Below are 21,595 nucleotides of genomic sequence, written 5' to 3'. Positions count from 1 at the left end.
CGCAAGCGCCTCGCTGATTGGGAGGGAGGCGGGGAGGCGGGAAGGATCGTCCCCTCAGCGGCGTGAGGGGAGGCGCTGACGTCAGGCTTTCGAGCGGTGACGTCAGACTGAGCGGTGACGTCACGGTGAGGTCTGTCGGCTGATGTCACTCCTGGCTTCCTCCCGGGCGCGATGGCGTCACACCGCAGCTGCGGGGCGGCTCTGACCCGTCCTGCGCGGCCGCGGCGCTGCCCTGGGTGAGCCGGGGCCTGTGGAAGCGTCAGGGCCGAGCGGTGTCGGCAGAGGGCCCGTGCTAAACCCCCCCTTGCACTCCTTGGTAATCGTGTTTGGCCCGTTTTTACATGGACTGAACAGCAGAGTTTCCAGCTCTGCGTAACTCAGGTGGGTGTGGGTTTATGTTGATAAACCTTTAAAGAGGAGGCTAGACCATAGCCTTGCAGCACATTTTAAAAACAGGGTTACAAAACATTTCCATTTCTACAAACCAGTTTACAAATCCCTCGATGGTCTTTGAAGTGAAAACCACTGTGTCAGTGTGACATATTGCCAATTCCGTTCGAGAATTCTGATTTCTCTTGTTCATTTCGCTATTGCCCATTACATGCAGTGAAATGAGATTATCACTAAAAGGGTAATTCTCTTTATCCCTGCAGTGCCTGAGCAGCCTGTGAGGAGCCGTGGGCCCAAAGAAAGCCCTGAAGGTTTCTGCTGAAGGGGCAGCTGCTGATCCCAGTGGGAATCAGCTGGGAGCAGCTGCACTGCTCACTCAGGTGCACACAAAAGGGCACTCACATGGAAACTGCACTTGTAACACTTCAGTTTTGTGGTGCTGCTTAAAGGTTTTATTTTTGTTTCTTCAAGAAGTTGTTTTATCAGTTATGTGCTGGACTGGGGAAATTGTGGATGGGTTTGATGCTCTAAGCACTGAAGGTACCTTTATTTATGCTTGGAATTATTGATTTTCTCTCTCTAGTGGGAGTGGTAACATAATGTTTGTCTTTGTAGTCTTGCCATAAAGAAAAGTTTCTTCTTGCTTTTAAGAATGGTTTATCTCTTTATGTTTAGAGAGAGATGCTTTAAGGAGATTGAGTAAAACCAAAATTTCTTGTTTGGTTTAAAACATCTGGCAATTTCTAGTGCTCTGTTTGTAGAGACATGTATGAAGAGCTTCATTTAAGAAATCTAAAAGGAACTGGATTTAGACATTACTTGTTCTTAATTATGGGTGGGTTTTGTTTGTGGTTTTTTTTGTTGTTGTTTTTTGTTTGGGATTTTTGTTGTTGTTTAATAAATTAATAGGATTGTGGTAGTATTACTATTTTTTATTATTGCTGCTTTAAAATAATAGTGTATTGTTTGAGTGGTATAACTTCAGTTTTATTTTCTCCTCTTCCTCTAGCTGAAGTTGAGGAAAAATAGAATGGAAGAACACATGCACAGAATTTATTTTTAACAAGATAAACCAAGATACTGACTTTGTTGTCCTCTACTCCAGGTGTTCCTGCTAAAGAGACAATGACTTGCAGAGGATTAGAATAACAACAAAGTAAGTCAGAGATGTAGAATTTGCTTTAAATACAGCTGCTCATGGAACCATTTTTGGGCAGGGGAATGAAAGTAACACAGTTATGTATCTGCTGATTTCTCATTTTTCTGTGCCTTGCTTACATTGAGTCTTAAATGTGAAACTCCCTGAGGAGTACACAAGAAATCAAAGCGTGACTTTAGCACTGCTTGACAACTGTGGCTTCTTTTGACTTTTTATAGCCAGAGTTTCTTGTTGCATTTGAATATTCCACTAAGGACTAATGAATCCAGGAGTCAGACCTCAATCCATGTGGGCAGTTTTAGCATTACCATTTGACTCTTGCAGGACTTTTAGCTACTTTTCATTTGCTTGATTCATTTGCTTTCTGCTCTTGCCATTACTTTAGTTTCTCACAAGCAAGTTAAAACCAGGGCCCTTAATGTCTGTCCTGGCTTTAGCAGTATCTTGTTTTACTGACTTAAGAGTAAAATCACTGGGATAACAGGGAATTTGTGCATTTATTCATTTGGGTGCACACATTATGGAAGGGGGGAGCTCTTTAGCATAATTAAGCATTCAGTTTAATAACTTATGTGTGAACTTGGACAGTTCCTGGTGCTGCTAATGGCATGTTTATTCAAAATGTTAGCAAGAGTTCTGTAATTCCAATACAAGCGTTGTTTCTTTGTCCATTATTTTAATGAAGGTGGATGTGAATGTGTTTTGTGTTTTGATTCTCAAAACTGAAGTGGATGACTGAATCAGTCCAGGTACCAGCAGAGATTTTTTTTTTTTACCTTATTTCCTAAAGTTTGGGGTACTGAAATGTAAATGGGACTTCGGTGAAAACTTGTTCTAACAAAACAGAGAGAGAGCTGGTTAGGAGAGGAGTGGTCTGGGTTTTGGGGGTAAATATCAAGAGTTTTGTCATTTGCTGGTAGGGGGGGAGGAAGCCCCGCACGTCGAGGCACAGAGCGGCACAGAGCTGTGCTCTGAGGTGGGATTTAGTCTGTGCTTGCATTGCGTCCTGAGAAAGGAGAGGGAACAGGGGAGCGCGGAGCGGAGCAGGGCCGGCGCCGGAGCGCGGAGCGCTGAGCGGGGCCGGGGCCGGTGGCGGAGCAGGGCCGGTGGCGGAGCGCGGAGGGCTGAGCGGGGCCGGTGGCGGAGCACGGAGCGCTGAGCGGAGCAGGGCCGGTGGCGGAGCGCGGAGCGGAGCAGGGCCAGTGACGGAGCGCGGAGCGCTGAGCGGGGCCGGTGGCGGAGCACGGAGCGCTGAGCGGAGCAGGGCCGGTGGCGGAGCGCGGAGCGGAGCAGGGCCAGTGACGGAGCGCGGAGCGCTGAGCGGGGCCGGTGGCGGAGCGCGGAGGGCTGAGCGGGGCCGGTGGCGGAGCGCGGAGCGCTGAGCGGAGCAGGGCCGGTGGCGGAGCGCGGAGCGGAGCAGGGCCAGTGACGGAGCGCGGAGCGCTGAGCGGGGCCGGTGGCGGAGCACGGAGCGCTGAGCGGAGCAGGGCCGGTGGCGGAGCGCGGAGCGGAGCAGGGCCAGTGACGGAGCGCGGAGCGCTGAGCGGGGCCGGTGGCGGAGCGCGGAGGGCTGAGCGGGGCCGGTGACGGAGCGCGGAGCGGAGCCGCCGCCGCCCGGGCCGCGCGCGCCGCCCGTTAATGCCGTTGGGCGAACGAGCGCCGGGGCCGCGCCGGCCGCAGCCGCCGAGCGCTGCCCGTCTGTCGGGCCGTCCGTCTGCCGGGCTGTCCGCGCCGGACCCGCCCCACGGCCGCCACAACAAACCCGCCCCGTCCCGCCCGCCCGTGCGGCTGTTGCGCGGAGCCGCCCCCGGGCCGGGCCGGGCCGGGCGGCGCTGGCAGCGGGCTCGGGGCGGACATGAGGACCGAGATCTCCACGGCGGCCGCGTTCGTGACCCGCCTCCTGCGGGCCGCCGGCGGGGTCGGCGAGGAGCAGCTGCGGTGCTTCCGCGAGTGCCTGCAGGAGGCGATGCGCGGTGAGTGCCGGGGGCAGCCCCTCCGTCCGTCCCCTCCGTCCGTCCGTCCGTCCCTCCCCTGCATCCCTCCCGCGCCCCGCGGGGTCCGGCGGAGCGCAGCCCCGCGCAGAAGCTCCTCTTTGTTCCCTCCCGCAGAGCACTACAGGCACCACTGGTTCCCCCTGGTGCCCTCCAAGGGCTCCGGCTACCGCTGCATCAGGATCAACCATAAGATGGACCCCTTGATAGGAAAGGCGGCGGGGATGATCGGACTGAGCCACGAGAGGCTCTTCCAGCTCTTACCCAGCGAATTAACGCTGTGGGTCGACCCCTTCGAAGTGTCCTATCGCATAGGTGAGGATGGGTCTATCTGTGTGCTGTACGAAAGCCCCCAGCCTGGGGGAAAGGCGGCCAAACAGCTGGAGAGCAGGACCAGCTGCAAGGAGGAGTGGAGGATTGGCAGATCCAGCCCTTCCAAGAGTTACAACATGATGACGGTTTCTAGTTAAAAACAACTCTTCCCTGTACGATGTTGTATGTATCCCAGCCTCATGGTAAAGTCAGATGTAACTGAGCTTTTTTTGTTTTTAATTATTTTTTTCACCCTATAGTCATTAAAGTCGTGGTAGTACTGCCAAGTTCTTTGTGGCCAAGGGCTAAATGTATAAACCAGTTCTTTACAGTGCCTGTTCCTGTCTGGGTTGTGTCCTGTAAATGCACTGTACAGATGGTGGATTGTTTTACACATTTATATTTTCAAAAAAGTTTTGCGTATTTGTAATAAAAAGCAATATTGTAGCACTCTTTATGATGGGTTTTAGTCAAAATAAGTACTTGCTAAAAAAAATCTGCAATTTGCAGAGCAATAACACAAAGGGGGGTGGGAAACAGATAAAAAACTGCACATAAATCCTTCCAGTGATTTGTCTGCACAGACTTCTCTCAGGGTCATTCAAGTTAGACTGTAAGGCACAAATCACAGAAATAACTCTTTATTTTTCCTTTTACAAAGCATACCTTTATTTGAGGGCTGGGTTCCATCACACCCCAATATTTTAGCAAAAAGAAGCGGGGAATTGGTTGTCTTATTTCTAGTTATGAGAGTAGAAAAATAAAGACTTGCTTAAAATGCTTCTAACTTGTTTTGGTGGTGTGCTTTTGTTTGTTTGGGGTGGTTTTTTTCCCTCCCCCAGGCTTTTAGCGTTGCTCTTAAAGCTTATTCTGTCTATTTCTAATAATTGCAGAAAGCTTTGTAGTTGAAGAGGTGTAGCAGTGAACGTCCATCTTTATTTCAGATCACAACAAAACACTCAGCTTTGGGCTACCTGTCTTCAGCTGAATAATCTACGGAGAGCTGGGTGGGTTTTTTGGTACTGAACAGAAGCAAAAGTACTCTTCTAATATTTTATCTATTGCAGAAAAAAAAAAAGCTTGGGTTTATAAGGAAATGGAGTTTGGGTTTAAAACTGCAACTTGCACCATGTAGGAAGCTCAAGTGAAAATTATCATCAATGCTGTAACTACCTTGGCTTTTCTGGAAGGTAAATCCTGCTGTTTCTGGCTTTGAGTTCCTTATTTTTGTCAGGGTCTCTAATACTAGTTGGGTACAAGTTTTAATGAGGGTACAAATATAGTCGATTTGATGTAATAACAGAGTTTTGTGTTGCTGGTTTATGTGGCTAACTCTTAGTGCTGGTAGCCCAGTAAAGGATTTAATTTACAGGTATTGTGATTCCTGTTCTGAGAAGCAGTGGTTTCTAACTCAGCCTTAGAAGGCTGCCTGGCATTGCTGATTTCTGTAGCCTGGTGTTGGGGCACGACTGAACACTTGATGAAAGGGAGCTTTGTCTGGTGTGAGTATGTCAGCAAAAAACCCCTCCTTGGGCTATGTCAATACCAGGGTAGAACACAGAGCGAGGGAAGGGGCAAGTCTGGGCAAACTGGAAAGGGCAGAACTCCAGCTCACAAAGAGCTTTTTTCTTTGTTTGCCTTAGAAAAAGCTGTGGCTGGCTTCTTTGCTGTTTGCTTATTATCTTGGAGGCAGGCTTGTCTAGTGGTATTTGTTTAATCTGGGGGAAATGTATAGTGCCATTTTCTTAGTAATTAAAACTCTGTAAAAATTGATTGCATGTTTCTAGTCTATCACTCCAATAAATAAGTTTCTGGGTTGCTTTAACGAATGAGTGTTAAAGGTCTGGTGGCAAATTGCCTTTTTATTAGATAAGATTGGAAATCGGTTTTCATGACGTTGTTTTGTTCTCTTGAGGCAGTAACACTTTCCTTTTCCTCTCTGATGAATATTCAGTGTGGGTAATCCTATTTCCTTGGGACCTCTAAGGGGTGTATTTGACACATTTGTCAGTAATTGAACAGAATAACTTAAATCTGCTAAGGGTGAGGTGCCTTCTTTGATTAAAATTCATTTGAAAGGTAATTGGCCTTGCTGCACATTATGTTGACAGCCCACTGGAAAAGATAGGTATGAAGTCTTTAGCTTAACAGGAGGTTTTCCATAGCAGGAAACACTTGAAGTGGAATTGAAGATGACTTGGGAGTCAGGATTTGATTTCCAGCTGCTGGATGTGGTTTGAGGTGAAGGAGGATACAGCAGGTTCTTCAGTGTTCTGTGCTTGCCTGGTGTCCATGGAAAAGCAGAGAAGAGCCTGGGTTAATCCAGCCATGATGCATTCTGCTACTTTTATTAATCCTTCCCTAAGCAATGGGATGTTTCAGGTGTTACGAAATTCCACATCTCCAGTGTCCTGTGCTCTCTGTAGGTTTGATGTCTGTCATTGAATGGGCACTTTAATGCAAGTTAGGTTTCTTGTATTTCAGCTACTGGCATAGAGTTGAAGTCACTCTGCAGACAAACAGGTGGGGGACACGTGGGAGTTAAACAAAACCCACTGAAGCAAAGAAAACACATGAGCTGCAAGTAAATACCCTGTGATATCTGTGCCATCTAGAACTGCATTCCATTGCTTTAAAAAACGTCAAAGATGTACTGACAGCACAAAAGCTGTTCTGAGGGAATAGACTGCTTGGTAGTAAGCCAGGGAGGCAGTTATTTGGAGGAGGGAAAGAAAATCAACTTTGTGTTTTCCCTGAAAAGTGATCAGTTTTGTGTTCTGCTGTTGCAACAAACAAGGCCAAAATCTTAAGATCTTTAAAATCATGTACTTGTCACATAAGACTGACCATGTCTCATTGGTCATGACTTAGAACAGACTGGTTTGGATTCTGCAGGAGGGATTAGTGCATGCTGGCCTCCTTGAAGCAGTAAAAATACATGGAGCATTTCCATGCTCCTTTGGATGAGGAGGGGTTAACTGTTGGATAACTAAAGCTGAAATGGTGGGGGGGAACTGTGCCTTTGCCTGTTTCTCCAAAATGTTGCCTTGCTGCCAAATTAATTACGTAACATTGTCTGAGTGGTAAAATCCACTTGAGACAGAAAGTCCTGCTGGTTTATGCAGCCTGACCATTTCTGTACTGCAGTTATGTGTATCACCCCCTGACTCGATAGCTGCACCTAAGAGCACAGGGTTGAATGGTTTTGCTATGAGAACTTCAGGAGATAAGGGGATTGTCTGTACTTGTTTCAGGCTCTATTACCTTTAGAGCTAGGTAAATTAAAATATGGAATTTTGGATGTTTAGGTTTAGTTTCTAACCACTGGTCCTTGCTTCCTTATCCTCACGATGAAAGGATTTTTCAGCGTGTAGCACTTTAAACTGCCATCAAATTAAGCCTGTTTTTCATATTTAAAGGATTAAAAAGATCAAGCTTTTAAAGTTTGAGCATAAAGGATTTTCTCTTAACTGGGATTTACATCCATGCTTTCTCCCAACAGTTGTTCCATTTTTAACATGTGCCTGAGAATGTGTTCCCAGGGAATGAGTGCAGTGAACCAACTGATCTGGATCACTCTGCTCCCACCACGAGTGCTGTGAGCTTCCCTCCACTGACAGCAATGCTCTTTACTTAACTCATTTTAATTCCTGTAATGTGTTCTTCTTTATTTTGTCTAGAATGCCACGTTTCAGGTGAAGTGCCTGGTAAAAAAAACTAAATAATGAGTTTGTGATTGCTCACACAAGGGACAAATCCCAGGTTTGTTTAGTAGCTTTCTGTACAGCTGGGTTGATTTGCATTAATGAAATTGTTCTCCTTTGAATTCTACACTTATGATGAAGTGAATTAATACCTGATAAATTAACCTCCTTTTTACTTTTAATCCATGATTAAAGGTCTTGTAACTCTCCTGCAATTATTAGTTGTTAATTTTTTTACATTGGGACACTTACTCTAGAGCAATTTTCTATCTGTTCCCACATACACTGGAAATAGACATTGGGGTCCCACTGATATCCTAAGGCAGTTCTCTTGGGCAGTTTCTAGACTTTGTGGTTATGTTTTTTCTTATGGAACCCTAAAACTTATTATTTTTATATTGTCTAGTCATAAGTATATTTCTGTTATTTCATTATCCTCGTGCAGTACAGAGTTATCCACATTACCAAATACAGCTAGGCAATGTTTACTGACCACTCCCAGCTTTTTGCTGATCACTTCAGTAATTTTACCATCTTCCTCTTTTCAGAACTAGAATTCATTTAAGTGCTGGTTTATCTTAAAAGGTCTTTATTTTGCATAACTGCTTTTCTTAGCTCTTTGAACCATGGATTTTCCCCTCATGTTTTTAGCTTCCTTCAGATATGTTTTTAACTTCACAATAATTTTCATATGTCAATTTTTTCTGTTTCACCTTGGTTTTCTTTAATTATGTCTCAGAATTTGGATTTAATTTTAACTTCTGCCTCATGTAGCAGCACTCAGCCATCACTTTGGCTGTGTGTGATTGTCCAGGCTGATCCACATTGCCATGGCAGAGTGGAAAGATTTGTGGGTGACTACTAAGGTTGATACTTTTTATAAATTATTTTTCTCATGGTTCCAGAGTCACTCTCAGTAATATATAAGCTATAGGAGTAATAGATTTATTTATTTTCATGGTTTTCTTGCTGGGGAGTGGATTTATTCCAGTAAAAACAAGTGATATTTTGCTTTCTGTTAGAAGGCTATGTAAAATTTTCATTAAGAAGTAAACTGCTGATTTTAGCTTGTAATTTGGGTAACTTTGGTGGGCAATGTATTTTGAGATGGAATTGCATGGAAGGATCTTTCACCTGCTTGAAGATTCAATTGCTCCTTCTTTGCAATCAGCAGGACAATCAGTGTCTAGAAAGTGTCAGGAGGCAATGAGAGGGCAAATTAAATTGTGATTTGGGAAAACTTTGGTATTGTCATTGCTTTAAACTACTGGGCTCTGGATTATTGATGGTAATATTTGTATAGCCTCGTTAGAGGTTATGTAGAATGAGTTATTTTTCACAATACTTCTTAAAAGTCCAAAGATGTAAAAGACAATAAATGTCTGTTCAGCTAAACTAAACAGCAAATCAGTCTTAAGTCACTGAAAGACAAAGCTGCAAGTCTCTCTTGATAAAATAACTTCAAAACAGAGAAGGAAGGAGAAATATTAAATCATCAAAATGTTTGATAATGTTTCATGCAAACCTCTAGTGCTAAATAAATACCCATCGTGGAGAAATATGTTTGTAATCCTGGAGATGTGCCAAGTCTGACAGTTCATCTCTGAAACAAAACCTATTTTTAAAAGAAAAATGCATATATAAAAGTAATTTCAGTCTTTGTAGATGCTATGATGCAGCACATTTCAATATGAACTTTTTAGAGGATAAATTCTTATCAGTTTTATTTGTAGTTGAGTAGTAGTGAGTACGGTGAACTTGATAAAGCAGTTTTTACTGTAGAGCTCTTGTGCCTGCAGGATGATGTTTGGGATGAGGCAAGAGCCCAGTCATGCAAACTGGGCTTAAATTGATCATTACAATGATCAATTAGTGACTTTGGCCTCAGATGACTGATCTTACTTGTGTAGCTACCGGGATTTTCTGCTAAATTAGTGATAAAATGAACAAACCCACAAGAAACTGAGGAAAAAGAAAATACTTCATGATCTGTGTGGGCCCTGATTGCTGCAGCACTTCTGGCACTCAGAAGAGGATGCTGCATAGAAGCAAAATTGTATCCTCAAACGACTGAACTTCATTTTACACCAAGTGCCACCTGGGAACTTGCTTTCCTCCACTGGGACTCTGAGGAGGGAAAGGAACTTGCCTGTTATTTACAAATACTTAGAAATTACATAGCCTACAAGACCTAAACTTTGTATTTTGCATGCTGCATATAGGTGATTAAAATGCTAATGAGAATTCCTAGTGTTCTGCATTTTTAGGTGAAATTCTACTTTAATAACTGTACCTATCTTTGATGCGAATATGCAGCCAACACTTTGCACTAGTCCCCTACATATTATTTATGCAGCATCATTAGCATCAAAACAGCCTTCTGTGAATGTTTCTGTTGCAAATGTGCAGCCTGAGGGTTAAATTTGCATAAAGACACATGTAGGAGTGATGGAAAAGAGCATAAGCTACTACAGTGCTTTGGCTTTTATATATTCTTGGAATGGATTACTACAAAAGCTGACCCCTTGGACTTGTCTTATCTCACTCTGTGAGTTTGGATTATTAAGAATAAATGGGAACAGAACTCTGATAATGTGTATGATGAGATAATGTTTTATTTAGGGCTCAAAATAATGTATTACTCATACAAATCCTCTCTTCTGGGAAGTGTGCTGGGTTTTATCTGTATATACCAGAGGTCACATCTCTCCTGACTGCATGTTAAGGGATGATGCAAATGTTTTGGAAATGAATTTTTCCTGTGCATAGGAAAAAGATGCATAAATGTTCTGGGAGAGGGTTGTTTTGTTCTTTTTGCCTCACATTGTGATAGGCTGATACTGAAACCATTAGATATTTTGATGTGGCTTGTGAACTAATTTTTGAATTGACTTGTGCATGCTAAGTCATCAGTTAAGAGTAATTAAATATGTCCTTGAATTTAGTAGAAGTGCTGAACATTTGATGTGGAATTAGGTATTTTGATGGATGGAGGTTTTGCTGAACAAAATTAATTCAGAGTCATGAACTGTGATATTTATGCAGCACTTGATTTTGTCATTAGTCTTTTCCCTGATGTTTATCTAATGTCTCTGACAGGCCTGTTTCAATGACTCAGTGCTATGCTTTTTAAGTTGTTGCTTCTGTAGGAGTCAGTGGAATTCCTCCTGTGTTTAGCATTAAAAGCCTTTTGGCTCAGGGCTGGATGAGCACTTGAGGCACTTGCACTGTTTAATTGAGCCCTGCGTTAGATTCACGGAGCTGCTTCCAATTGCTGAAGGATCAAATGAAGATTTTATTGTAGCTGAAACCTGAGCTGTTCTGTGAGTCACCTCAGCAGAAAGGAAAATAATTTATCTGTGTTGTGTCACAACCGTACGTGTGCACCATGTGGCTTGATGGTGTATTCAGGGAAGCTGTGTTTGTGACTTCTAAAATATTTCCTTTTCTTTCCACAAACCTTTAATACTGATTCTTTTTCTAAATTTCTAAACCACTGCACATTGAACATCTCCAAAGGGCTTCATTTTAGCTGTGATCCAGAGCAGGCTGTCTCAGTTTGTGACTAGAAATCACCAGAAAAGCACATACCAGGGCTTGTTGTCCTTTCCCCTTCCCTGCTTCCCTTTCAGAATCTTTCACATCATCTTTCCTCATTAAATTGTTAAACATTTGGATCAACATGAAATGAAGAGAAATTAATGTTTGTTTATAGGCAGACACCACACCTTGACAATGAATTGGTCCAGTAACCAGCACTGGATAAAAAGAGAAGGTGAATGCAGTGTTTCCATTTCTTTCCAGCCTTATTACAGCTCCTGGTTTTGCACCAGAATGGCCAGTGTAACACTATATTGCAATGAGCCTTTTGTGCTCTGTTCTACCTGGCACCAGTATTTTAAATGGCCTGGGAGCTCCTTTTGCAAAGAGAATTATCTGTTCCACTATGGCTGCACAGGGAATGTGGTTGGGAATATTGAAATCTGGTGTCAGCTGTGTTATCTATGTGGGGGCAAACAATCATGCTTTTGGAGAAACTCACCTGTAGCATATTCAGCATATCAGACAGGATCTTAAATACTACTTGCATTTTTTTATTATATATACCCTCTGCTAATCAGTTTTAGAATGCTTCCAATTTTAGCTGGTTTTTCTTTTGGTGGTTACTTCAATATTTCTAAAGATGGGATTTTTTTGGGGAAGACAGTGCTGGTTTATTGTTCTTTTTGTAACCTATCTCCAAATGTGGGTAACTGCTTGTAAACTAAATATTTCACATGTGGCTGTGGTGAATTATTTCCACTGCTTCAGGCACATAATAAGACAAATCAAAGCAGGAGTTCCATTTTCAGCATCTCATCTTTATACCTATTTACAGCTAGTTTTATTCTTGTTTAAAGCTGCCAGTGAAATAGTAGCCCTGAAATATATTGTTAAACTGTGACACCAGCAGGCATTCTTCATTTATACTGTTGTCTCCTCTTTCATGCCTCATTTGCAATTTCTAACCCTTTTGCCCGAGTGCATGCTGATGTCTTTAATTGGCATTTGTTTATTTTTGTTTGAAAATCACTGAGTGTTTTTTCTTCCTTCTGTTCCCCCTAAATTTGCAAGAACTGTTTTCACAGTGGGATTCATGTGGATGCAGCCAAACTGTTCTCCAGTTTTTTCCAATATTCTTCTTTCCTGTGTGTGCCACGTCAGTGATGGCTCTCACCTCATTCCACCAACATTTCCCAGTTGTTGTTGAGTGTTTTCCCTCTTTCAGAGGGTGACACTTGTCACCCAAGAGACACTGTGAAAGGCAGGTTACCATTCACAGGCTGTAGTCCTGCATTCTAACAAACCTTTCACTGTGCTGGGGAAAAACAGAGGAACAGACAAGCTTGTATGCCAAATCTAAAGGTAGTTGCCCCCTTTATAAAATGACAAGGCTGACCTTTTTAATGATTAAGAGTCTTAGAATTTTTTTTCAATCTTGTGGTTTATTTATGGACCTGCTATTTGAATCTTTGTTTAAACTTTTTGGAAAATAGACTATTTTTTATATTTTTATGTCCACTTGGTGCCTTTGTGGCCATCTCCATATAAATCCAAATAAAGCAGTAGGTCAGTGTTCTTTCTCTCATGCATTATCTAAACTCCCCATTCATATAAAAGGGTTCCTGTGCATTTGTTTTAATTAAAATTACTTACCAGTAACACTTCCTTTACTTTAGACATCTTATTTGGAATTATTGATTTAGTAAATTGGTGTCAGGAGTGGCTACTTTTGCTAAAGGTAAATATTTGTTAGAGCCAAATATTCTAGTTTACTTCTGCAAGAACTAAAAACTAAAATACATGTGGAATCAAATGGGTATTTCAAGTTGGCAGTAATGTGAAGGAGTGGGCCTGAAACTTCGGTAGCAATAAAGAACAATTCCCTTTAATCATGCACTATGATTCAAAAGGACAGTGTGATGCTTGTGAAAGTTTGCTACCATTCCACTTTATTCCTAACATGTGCCTATTTTGAAGATTTTGGGAATATCATCAAGATCTTGTACAGCTTATCTGTGTACAGGGATAACCAAAAACCTCTAAGCTACAACTGTCCTGGTAGGACACAGTACAGCAAGAATGCTCCAGCAGGAAGGAAATTGTAGCTCTTATTTATAGAAATAAAGTGCAGCATCTCTGGTTATGAAATAAAGCCTCACTTCCCAAATCTACTGCTAGTAAAGGGAAATTCCTGATAGATCAAGCTCTTAATGTGTGGGTTTTTTTCTTTTTTTCCAGTGAGGTCTCTGCTCTGTCCCAGTGTTCCGATGCTGTCTTGTCTCAGTAAAGAGATAATGCATGAGCAGGATTATTGGGCATTCCACCAAAACATCCTGCAAAATACCCACTGTGGGAAGAGCCCAGAGTGGTGAAATGATGCCTGTGGGCAGGTGAGGGGAGTGAGATGGACGTGATGGGAAATAAAAGGGAAATTCAGGCTTTTCTCAAAATTCAGAAGGGCCCTTGGGAAATGTTCACAGAGTGGAAGAAAATGCATTTGGGGGAAGGCTAAAAGGATAAAATCTGTATGTTTGTCCCTTACTCTGAATGATCATAGAGTGATCCTTGTACAAGGATCTTCTTATAAATATTTTTTCCACCTCTCAGGGGCACTGAGTTGTCCAGGAAGGTTAATATATGTATAACTGTACAGAGAACAGGTTAGGCTCCTTTTTTCAGTAATTTCTGTGAGCAATTTCTGGTGAGGCAGATTTTGGCAGATAACATGGGTTACTCTGAAATGGCATTTTGTCCCTTTGAGTCTATGTGAATCTAATCTCCTCCAAAGCAATTTATGCAATTTTGGTTTAGTGCTGTGTCCTTGATAAAGAATCAAGTTATGATAAAGAATAGTTATGGTATGATTTTCACATAGTGATAAGTTATGTTCTAGGACTAAACTCTGAAATGGTATTTGCTCAAAAAAACCCCCCCAACCAGTTCAGGCTTAGGACCTCTGATATTCTGCACTTTAACTTGTATTATTTGCTTTTGTCTTAATTTCTTCTACTTTTTGACTGCAGCTTTACATCTGTAATCCTCACCTCCTATTTTAAGTTTTTCCTTTTATTATTTTCCATTGACTTTTAGCCTCTTCTGATGCATTGAGACTAAAAAGACAGCAAAAAAACCCCATCCTTAAGCTCAGGGTGACTGCTATTCCATATTGTTTCCCACTAATTTCTTCATTGCTTAAGCTTTTTAATAAAAAGTTTAGTAAGAGAAGTTGGCATATTTTTCAATAATTTCATTTAAGATGGTTTTTTAAAATTAACTTTTTAAACAAACAAGAAAAAACTCAACAGCAAAAATGTCCATCAAACACTTCTGTTTGAAACAAATAGTGCCATGGAATAGCTGATTTAGGAACACTGTGGAGCTTCAGTAAAATTACATGAAACTTAAATCATGGGAAGCTTTTGAGCAATCTCTTTAGATGTGTCTGTTTGTATTAGCAACCAGGGGCCAGAAAGGAGATTCAGAGCTGCTTCTTTCACTGAATGACCTGGGATTTGCAATCATATGAGGATGTGTGCAAATAGCTTTGCTACTGAAAAACAAACAAAAAACCCCAAATTTCAATCCTATAGATTTTATTCTATGACATCAGGGAGATGTACATGGAGAGGAAAAATAAAGTAATGCACCTGATAGTGTCTCCTTAAACCAGCAGATGAGGCTGTTTCCTATTTTATCTGTTTTGCAAGGCTGTAAACCCCTGGAAACCTGCAATTGCAATTAAATGCCTGTCTCCAGGGATGATTTGGAAATGGAAATGCCTCCCCCTGCCTTTTTTTTTTCTCACTGTAACACAGTGTCACAGGTTCTTAGGCAGGTTCAGAACCAGCTATCAAGTGGATCATCAAGGTATAACTTTTTAATCTATAAATTCATGCCAGATGGATTTGTACTTTCCAAGGTGCCAGGCTTTGGGTGAGAAGGAGCTTTACTGCTTTTGGGCCTGATTCTGTTTTAGTAAGTATAGAATTTGATCCAGAATTTATGCTCACTCGATTATCTTAAATTTAATTCCTTGCTAAAAAGGAATTAAAGCTTGACCTGAGAGATCTCTGTGTGTGCATTTATATATATATATTCCCACTGACATGAAACAAAAGCATAAATATGAGTAATGAGTATTCAAGTGAGACATCATCATAAAGATTTTAATTGCAAAGGATATTGCTCTTGGTTTTGGCAGATGATCAGTCAGATCTCATAATCACTTGTTAAGTATTGACTTCGTTCCACCTTAATCAAGGGAATTGTAGATTGTCACCTTTGAAATAGCTGCTTTAAATCAATAAAGTTCAGTGGAATGTGTTATCACCGATCCTCTGATTGTGCAGTTCCCTTCAATTCTCTTTTATAACCTGGGTAGATGGAGCAGTGAGGCCATGGGAGAACTCAAATTCATGTGTTTTTCTGGGGGAGAAAGGAAAAAAAACCAACCCAAACCCCAGCCAGCAACAGCTCCTGCATGCTGAATGAGCCATAATTCTCTCTCCCAAAACATTTCTCTAGCTCTGCTGCTTTGTCAGAGCACACCCAGAGCTATCTGCTCCTTCTGCGTTGTCTCCTTTCCTTGGAAGGGCCCCGTGTGTTTGCCGTGCCAGGAGGTTCTGCAGCTGCTCAAAGTGCAGTTTCATAACCAGCCTGCTGTGCTCGGAGAGGGAGCTGGCGGCAGAGCGGCAAACCCTGGGATGTGGGATGTGGGATGTGTCCCCACTCCTCCTCCAGTGACGGCTGGAGCACTTGAGTGGCCGTGCCGTGTGTCACGCTGCTTTGCTGAGTCAACGAAAGAAGTTTTTGGGAAAAATCCCACCAGAGAAAACTCAACCATTCAGTTGATGAATAATCGAATGAGGTGACTCATGGGTGTCCATGTGTCAAGGGTGATGTGAGAGAGACACAGGAATGCATGGCCAGATTTGGAGTGGAGAACAGATCACTCTTTTGAGATTCCACAATGTTAATATTGGTGCCTCTGCTTGGGAACTGCATCACATCTGTGTTTATGTACTGGAGATGACAGATAATGTGAGGCTTAGAATTTTAGAAGGTGTCTCTTGGCTGTTTATCAGTTCTGCTTATTGGTATCAATCATGACAATTCCAGTAAATTGGGTTCTTCAAGGGAGCTGGTTGGGGGGAACACTGAATTTTATGATGCCACTTGCATAATGAGATCACTCCAAAATCATTAACAATACAGTGCTAATAAAAATAACAAAATAAAAACAATGTAGTACATATGGATTGAAGGATCTCTAAAAGTACTTGATAGCTGCGCCAAGGAACATAAATCTGAATTTCTCAGTAAGTACAAAAGAAACTGATGCCCAATGTGTCTGTACCACTGTATATATATTGCTGTTTGGTGTTTTCTATCTATTATAGATTGGCGTTTCTGGGTATAAACTGAAATGTTAACATGTCACCAATTTACACATAAATTAGTAATTTATCTTCAGGAGACCTTGTACTCAGTGAACTGAAAGTTCTCATGGGGAAGGTTTCAAGGTTTCCTACAGAAGTGTTGCCAAACGATGGCGATTTAGCTGAAAACCAGGTTAATCTACACATCCTCTTCCCTGTTTAAAGAGGCTCACACAGCTTCAGAAAGAAGTTGAATGCTGTCCTTTAACCATTAACAGGTCCAAGGGCTGGGCACAAGGCTGGGGAATATTTGTGATAGGACACAATAAAGTGTTTTCACAGGAGCAGTTGGGAGAGGCGTTTGATGGTGAGCAAACAGTGCAGCATCAACAGGGAATACCTGCACTGAGGAGTGTTGGCCTGGCCTGAAAGCACCACAGGTCCTGTGGCTACAGAACTGCTCTGCATTCACATCTTTATGGAAAGAGTGTTTTGCTTTTCAGTTGCTGGTATGTCCATTAATACAAGGCAACACCTAAAAAGCTCTTTATCCCTTCATCTTTCCTTCCTTGCCTGCAGATGAGAGGCTGTAAAAAGACTTTAAGGAGGTGCTTAGATGGGGTTGGTCTTGTTCCTTTCTGCCTTAATACCCTGTCAAAGCTACTAGGATTTCACCATAGTTTTTTGCTTTAATGACCTCCTACAGTACATCTTTTCCATATATTTTCTCTCACCAGTCAAAAAAAAAATCACAACACTGTTTTTCATTTGTTTGTGTTTTGGATCATGTCCCATTGATAAATAGTTGTTTTTCTTTTCAATAAACGTACAGGAAGTGTTTTTTAATTGTCTTGTCTACATGTAAAAAATATTGTCTGTCCTGGAAATTCTTTGGAGTTAGATATACAGTACAGGGTTCTTCTTTAAGCTGTGTCTATAAATCTGTAACTCTCTCAGACTGTATGTAGCAATTAAAGTTCTTGGTAGTTATAATGTCTGTTTATCCATATCTGTGGTAAGTTTGTGCAAGCTCTTATCTGCTAACAACATAGACGTGGCTTTATCTTTATTCACATAAAGTCACCTTTCCTGTTACCTACAGCCTTATTCCTGAAGCCATGACTTCCTTTATTTCTACAATATTTTACTGTGGTTTAAAGCACCACATATGCTTTCTAAAAAAAACCCAAAAAACAACCAAATGACACACTCCAGTCCTATTGTAATCTTTTTTTCTTTGTAGGGTCAGTGATTCTTAGTCAGTGTGAGATGGTGAAATGACAGTTGGAGCATGAAATTTCCTGCACTTCCAGTATGTGTGTGAAATTATGTAGAAAAAACAGGGATTCAAGAAATAACAGTGGCATGGTGCAGCCTGATATGAGAAAAAAGACAAAGCTTGAACATTTGAATGATCTGAGTTACATAAGTATATTCTATTTCTGCTGGTCTGAGTATAATAAAAGTATAAAACTCATTCCTATTTAAACAGAATTCTATCTTTTGAAACTGAAAATGGTGTAGTAGTTTAAAACAAATAGTAATGGTATTTTGTAACACAATTTCACTGTTGTATTATCAAGTCCATTTAATATTTTTGGACTCATTGCCTTGAATTTGTGATTTTTACAACTGATTTCTCCAGGCAGATGTTTCTAGGTCACAGGATAGGATCTTTTGTGTCACGATTACTCTTTTCATAAAGAACAAAATATCCTTTCCTTTATACAGAAGCCTCTTTCATTTTAGGAACCAGGAGAACTAAGATGTACCTATTGTACAGAAATGCTTCTCATGAGCTTACAAGACCTTTGTATTATTGGCACTCAATTTTATCATGAGTCTCAGGTAATGATATTTTTTTCCCCTCAGATTTGGATTTAATGAACTTTTTATAGCAAAGAATGTCAACATTAACTATTTGCCTGATACTTTTTTTCCTCCTCAAAGTGAATATGTGGACTGTGGACTGTTCTTACAATTTCATTTTCATTCCCTGATGAACTTACAAATTGCAAAAGATGGCAAATGAGAGAGTCCAGTGTTGATGGCTTCCCAATACCAAAGTATCCCAAGAAAAGGGGATTGTGCCATAAAGCACAATGCAGTTACAGCTCTCTGAGGAAAAGAGATTTCAGGCCTGTGGTGCTCTTCTGACTCCTTCAAACACCAAAAAAAGATCTGCTGAGGGGATGAAGTGGGGGCTGGAGAACTGAAGGTACATTATGCATTCCTGCTGCACTTTTAAACTCATTTATTTACACACTGAAAAACCACAGGTTACCTGGCCATCTGCTGAGACCCCTGGGTGGATTTTGCAGGTCACTGAGCTCTGTGCTCGCAGACCTCAAGGCACCTCATTAAAACCCATGCAGGTATGTCCACACCAGCTGTACTTACACCACCTGACAGGGGAATTCCAGTTAGGCAGTACCTGAATGGCATTTAATGGCACCAAGGCTTCTGATAGTTCAGTCCAAGCACGTTGTAGATAATACCTGGAATGAGTAATAAGACCTGATAATGCAGGGAGAAATAACATATGTTAAATAGGCTTTTGTCCCTCCAGGTTTAAGTTTCACCAGCCTATTTTCAGAGCACTGCCTCAAATTGCCCAAGTGGTAGTTCTGCACCTGGGCATGCTGCAGGAAAAGGAGCTGAGGGAAGTGCCTTGCTGGAGAGAAAGAATATGTTAAAACTTGGTGTCCTCAGTGCTGTTTACCCGTGCACTCAAACCTCCACTTTATTTTTAACTCTGTAGGTGTGCATTTTTCAGAACTATGAAAGAATGTGCTGTGCTAGAGTTCCTTTTAAAAATGAGACCTATTTGTTTTGCCATTGCAAGACAATACATTGGGATTATTTCCCTATATATTTCTCAGTGTAAGCCTAAAGAGTGTTCAAATACTGTTTTCCTGAAGTACAGTTATTTTTTAATGATAGTATCATAAATACCACAGTCTTACAGTCCTGAGTGAAACTTCTTTATAACACTCTTAAAAGTCAGAATAGTATGGTTAATTCTTGTATTTTAGATATGCATTTCTAGTAACACACATAGAGAAACTTTGCAAACACAGATGATAGAAACCTACTTTAAAGAAATCACTATCATTATTTTCATCTTTATCAAATGGTCAAAGGAGCAAAAACTCCTTTTTCATGGAGGCATGTAGAGTATGCTATAAAAGGAAACATGATTATCAGTTAGTATTTTAGCACATATTTTGTTTAACCGATTTTTTATGTTTAGTGAAATTAGATTATGTGTTTAAGTTACACCACACATATTTAAAAAAAAGATCAGTGACTCATTGCAGATTTATGCAAGTTTTATTTTCAGCCTTCTAGTTGCATCTTCTCTCTCTGTAAAAAAAGGCACCATTTACTTTGCTTTGACTTTCTTTTGAAAAGCTGCAATAGAGAGTCAGGTTTGGGTACTATCCAAATTATACAAATGTTCATTATACAGAGGAAAGCTTCTGAGTGTTAATTACCTCCTTTGTGCCAGCCTGGCCCCTGTCATGAAGAGCCTTGTGAGGAAGCAGGAAAGAAAAGGGGGAATTTCAGAGAGCCCTTAGGGATTGTTTTAAAATGGTCATTGAAGGGTAAGTTTCACTGCTTCTGGTCAAAACTCATAGTCATAAAAATTACTGGATTAAGGGTTCTAGAATTTGATGCTGTGTTTGTGATAGGGAGTTTGGATCTTTAGACTGTTTTCTATTTATTGTAAACCATGTATGTGTATATTCATACTTGGGAAAACAGCTTACTGTTTAATTTTTAAAGAAAGTTACACAGATGTTCATCTTTCTGATTCTGACACTGGCTATTTGAACGACTTGGTATATTGGAACACAAGGCTAATTAAACAGACACTTGACTGCAAGAGAAAACATCTGTAAAACTCAAACCAGCGGAACTGGAAACTGTAGCTGCAAAGACATTGGAAGGGCCTGCCCAGGGGGATGGTGGAGTCACTGGGAGCGACTGGAGGTGTTTGAGGAAAGACTGGATGTAGCACTTGGGGCCGGGTTTGAAGGTGGTGACTCGTGGCAAGTTGATGATCTTGGAGGCCTTTTCCAGCCGAATTGATTCTGTGATTCTGTGATTCTGTGAAACGCAATCCCACAGGGGTCAAAACCTGCCCTGTTTTGGGTGTTGGACTGTGTGCAGGTCCTCCACTGCGAGCTCACCTTCCACACAGGGAGCAGGTTATAGGGGCACCCCACACCGCGGAACACACGGAGCTAGGAGGGACCCATCGGGATCGGAGTCCAGCTTTGGGACAGCCCAAGTCCCACCGTGTCCCTGAGAGCATTGTCCAAACTCTCCGTGAGCTCTGTGAGCCAGGGGAGCCTGTTCAGGGCCCGACCCCACTCTGGGTGGGTTCCCGATAAAGATGAGGTCTGTCCCAATCTCCTTCTCTCCAGGCTGAACAAACCAAGTGCCCTCAGCTGCCCCTCACAAGCCTTTCCCTCCCGGGCTTTCTGCATCCCTACGGCCTCCTCTGGATGCTCTCTAACAGCTTAGTCCCTTTTTCTACAGTGTGGTGCCCAGAACTACACACAGGACTGAAGGTGAGAGCACTGCAGAGCAGAGCGGGACCATCCCCTCCTCTGACCGGCCGTTCCCGGAGGTAGAACACGCTTTTCCGCCGCCGGTTCTGCCCGGGCGGCGCCTGAGGGCTCCCGCTGCCCCGGCGGCGCTGCCCGGCCCCGCCATGGCGGCAGCGGCGGCGCTGCCCGGCTCCAAGATGGCGCCCGCGGCGGGCGGGACTTCCCGCGGCTGAGGGCGGGCGGCGCAGCCGCGATGGTGGCGGCGTGAGGCGGCGGGGCTGGCGGCTGCTCCTGCCCTCCGCGCGGCCCGGGCCGGGCATGGAAGTGGAGAAGATGGATGAGAATGAATGGAAGTACCACGGGGAAGGCAACCAGAGCCTCGTCGTCTCGCACTGCCAGGTACGGGGGAGCCGCAAGCCGGGCCCGCGTGAGGGGGGCGGCCCGGCGGGAGCGGCCGCTCGGCCCCGGCGCCCGCCCTCGCTGCTTTCTTTCCCGGAGGAGTTTTCTGTCCCGGGGAGATCGGGCCCGTCTCGTGGGGAAGATGAGCGGGCGTTTCCCC

The 21,595-nt window shown here is 42.6% G+C and overlaps 2 protein-coding genes and 1 long non-coding RNA gene across 4 annotated transcripts in view; all 3 read left to right on the top strand.

Annotated features, from left to right (window-relative positions):
- The first annotated feature begins 65 nt into the window (after window positions 1-65).
- LOC135307809 (uncharacterized) lies at window positions 66-19,128 on the top strand. Of its 2 annotated transcripts, none has more exons than XR_010368450.1 (4): window positions 66-381; window positions 654-770; window positions 1,496-1,546; window positions 17,721-19,128. It is a non-coding gene; the product is annotated as an uncharacterized LOC135307809 (long non-coding RNA). The 2 variants fall into 2 exon arrangements; XR_010368451.1 differs by having other exon boundaries at window positions 1,400-1,546.
- On the top strand, window positions 3,203-4,639 carry LOC135307808 (protein BTG1-like). Its single transcript, XM_064432291.1, has 2 exons — window positions 3,203-3,522; window positions 3,658-4,639. Exons 1-2 carry the CDS (start codon window positions 3,405-3,407, stop codon window positions 4,008-4,010), a joined length of 471 nt encoding a protein of 156 aa, XP_064288361.1. The 5' UTR covers window positions 3,203-3,404; the 3' UTR covers window positions 4,011-4,639.
- A 2,146-nt stretch (window positions 19,129-21,274) lies between the features above and the next one.
- IPPK (inositol-pentakisphosphate 2-kinase) overlaps window positions 21,275-21,595 on the top strand; it is a 29,931-nt gene continuing 29,610 nt past the window's right edge. Inside the window, exon 1 of the mRNA XM_064432266.1 lies at window positions 21,275-21,435. Coding sequence (XP_064288336.1) covers window positions 21,355-21,435 — 81 coding nt within the window. The 5' untranslated portion in view covers window positions 21,275-21,354. The remainder of the gene's footprint in view (window positions 21,436-21,595) is intronic.

The sequence above is a fragment of the Passer domesticus genome, chromosome 9, assembly GCF_036417665.1.
Source record: "Passer domesticus isolate bPasDom1 chromosome 9, bPasDom1.hap1, whole genome shotgun sequence".
Classification (NCBI taxonomy): Eukaryota; Metazoa; Chordata; class Aves; order Passeriformes; family Passeridae; genus Passer; species Passer domesticus.
Note: the sequence above shows the minus strand (reverse complement) of the source record. Positions and strands in the feature narration are given on the sequence as shown.

Excerpts from the sequence above, each read along its gene's own strand:
- LOC135307808 (XM_064432291.1), top strand. The coding sequence starts at position 3,405 with ATGAGGACCGAGATCTCCACGGCGGCCGCGTTCGTGACCCGCCTCCTG. Across the intron at positions 3,523-3,657 it reads CCTGCAGGAGGCGATGCGCG|AGCACTACAGGCACCACTGG; the intron begins GTGAGTGCCGGG and ends TCCCTCCCGCAG.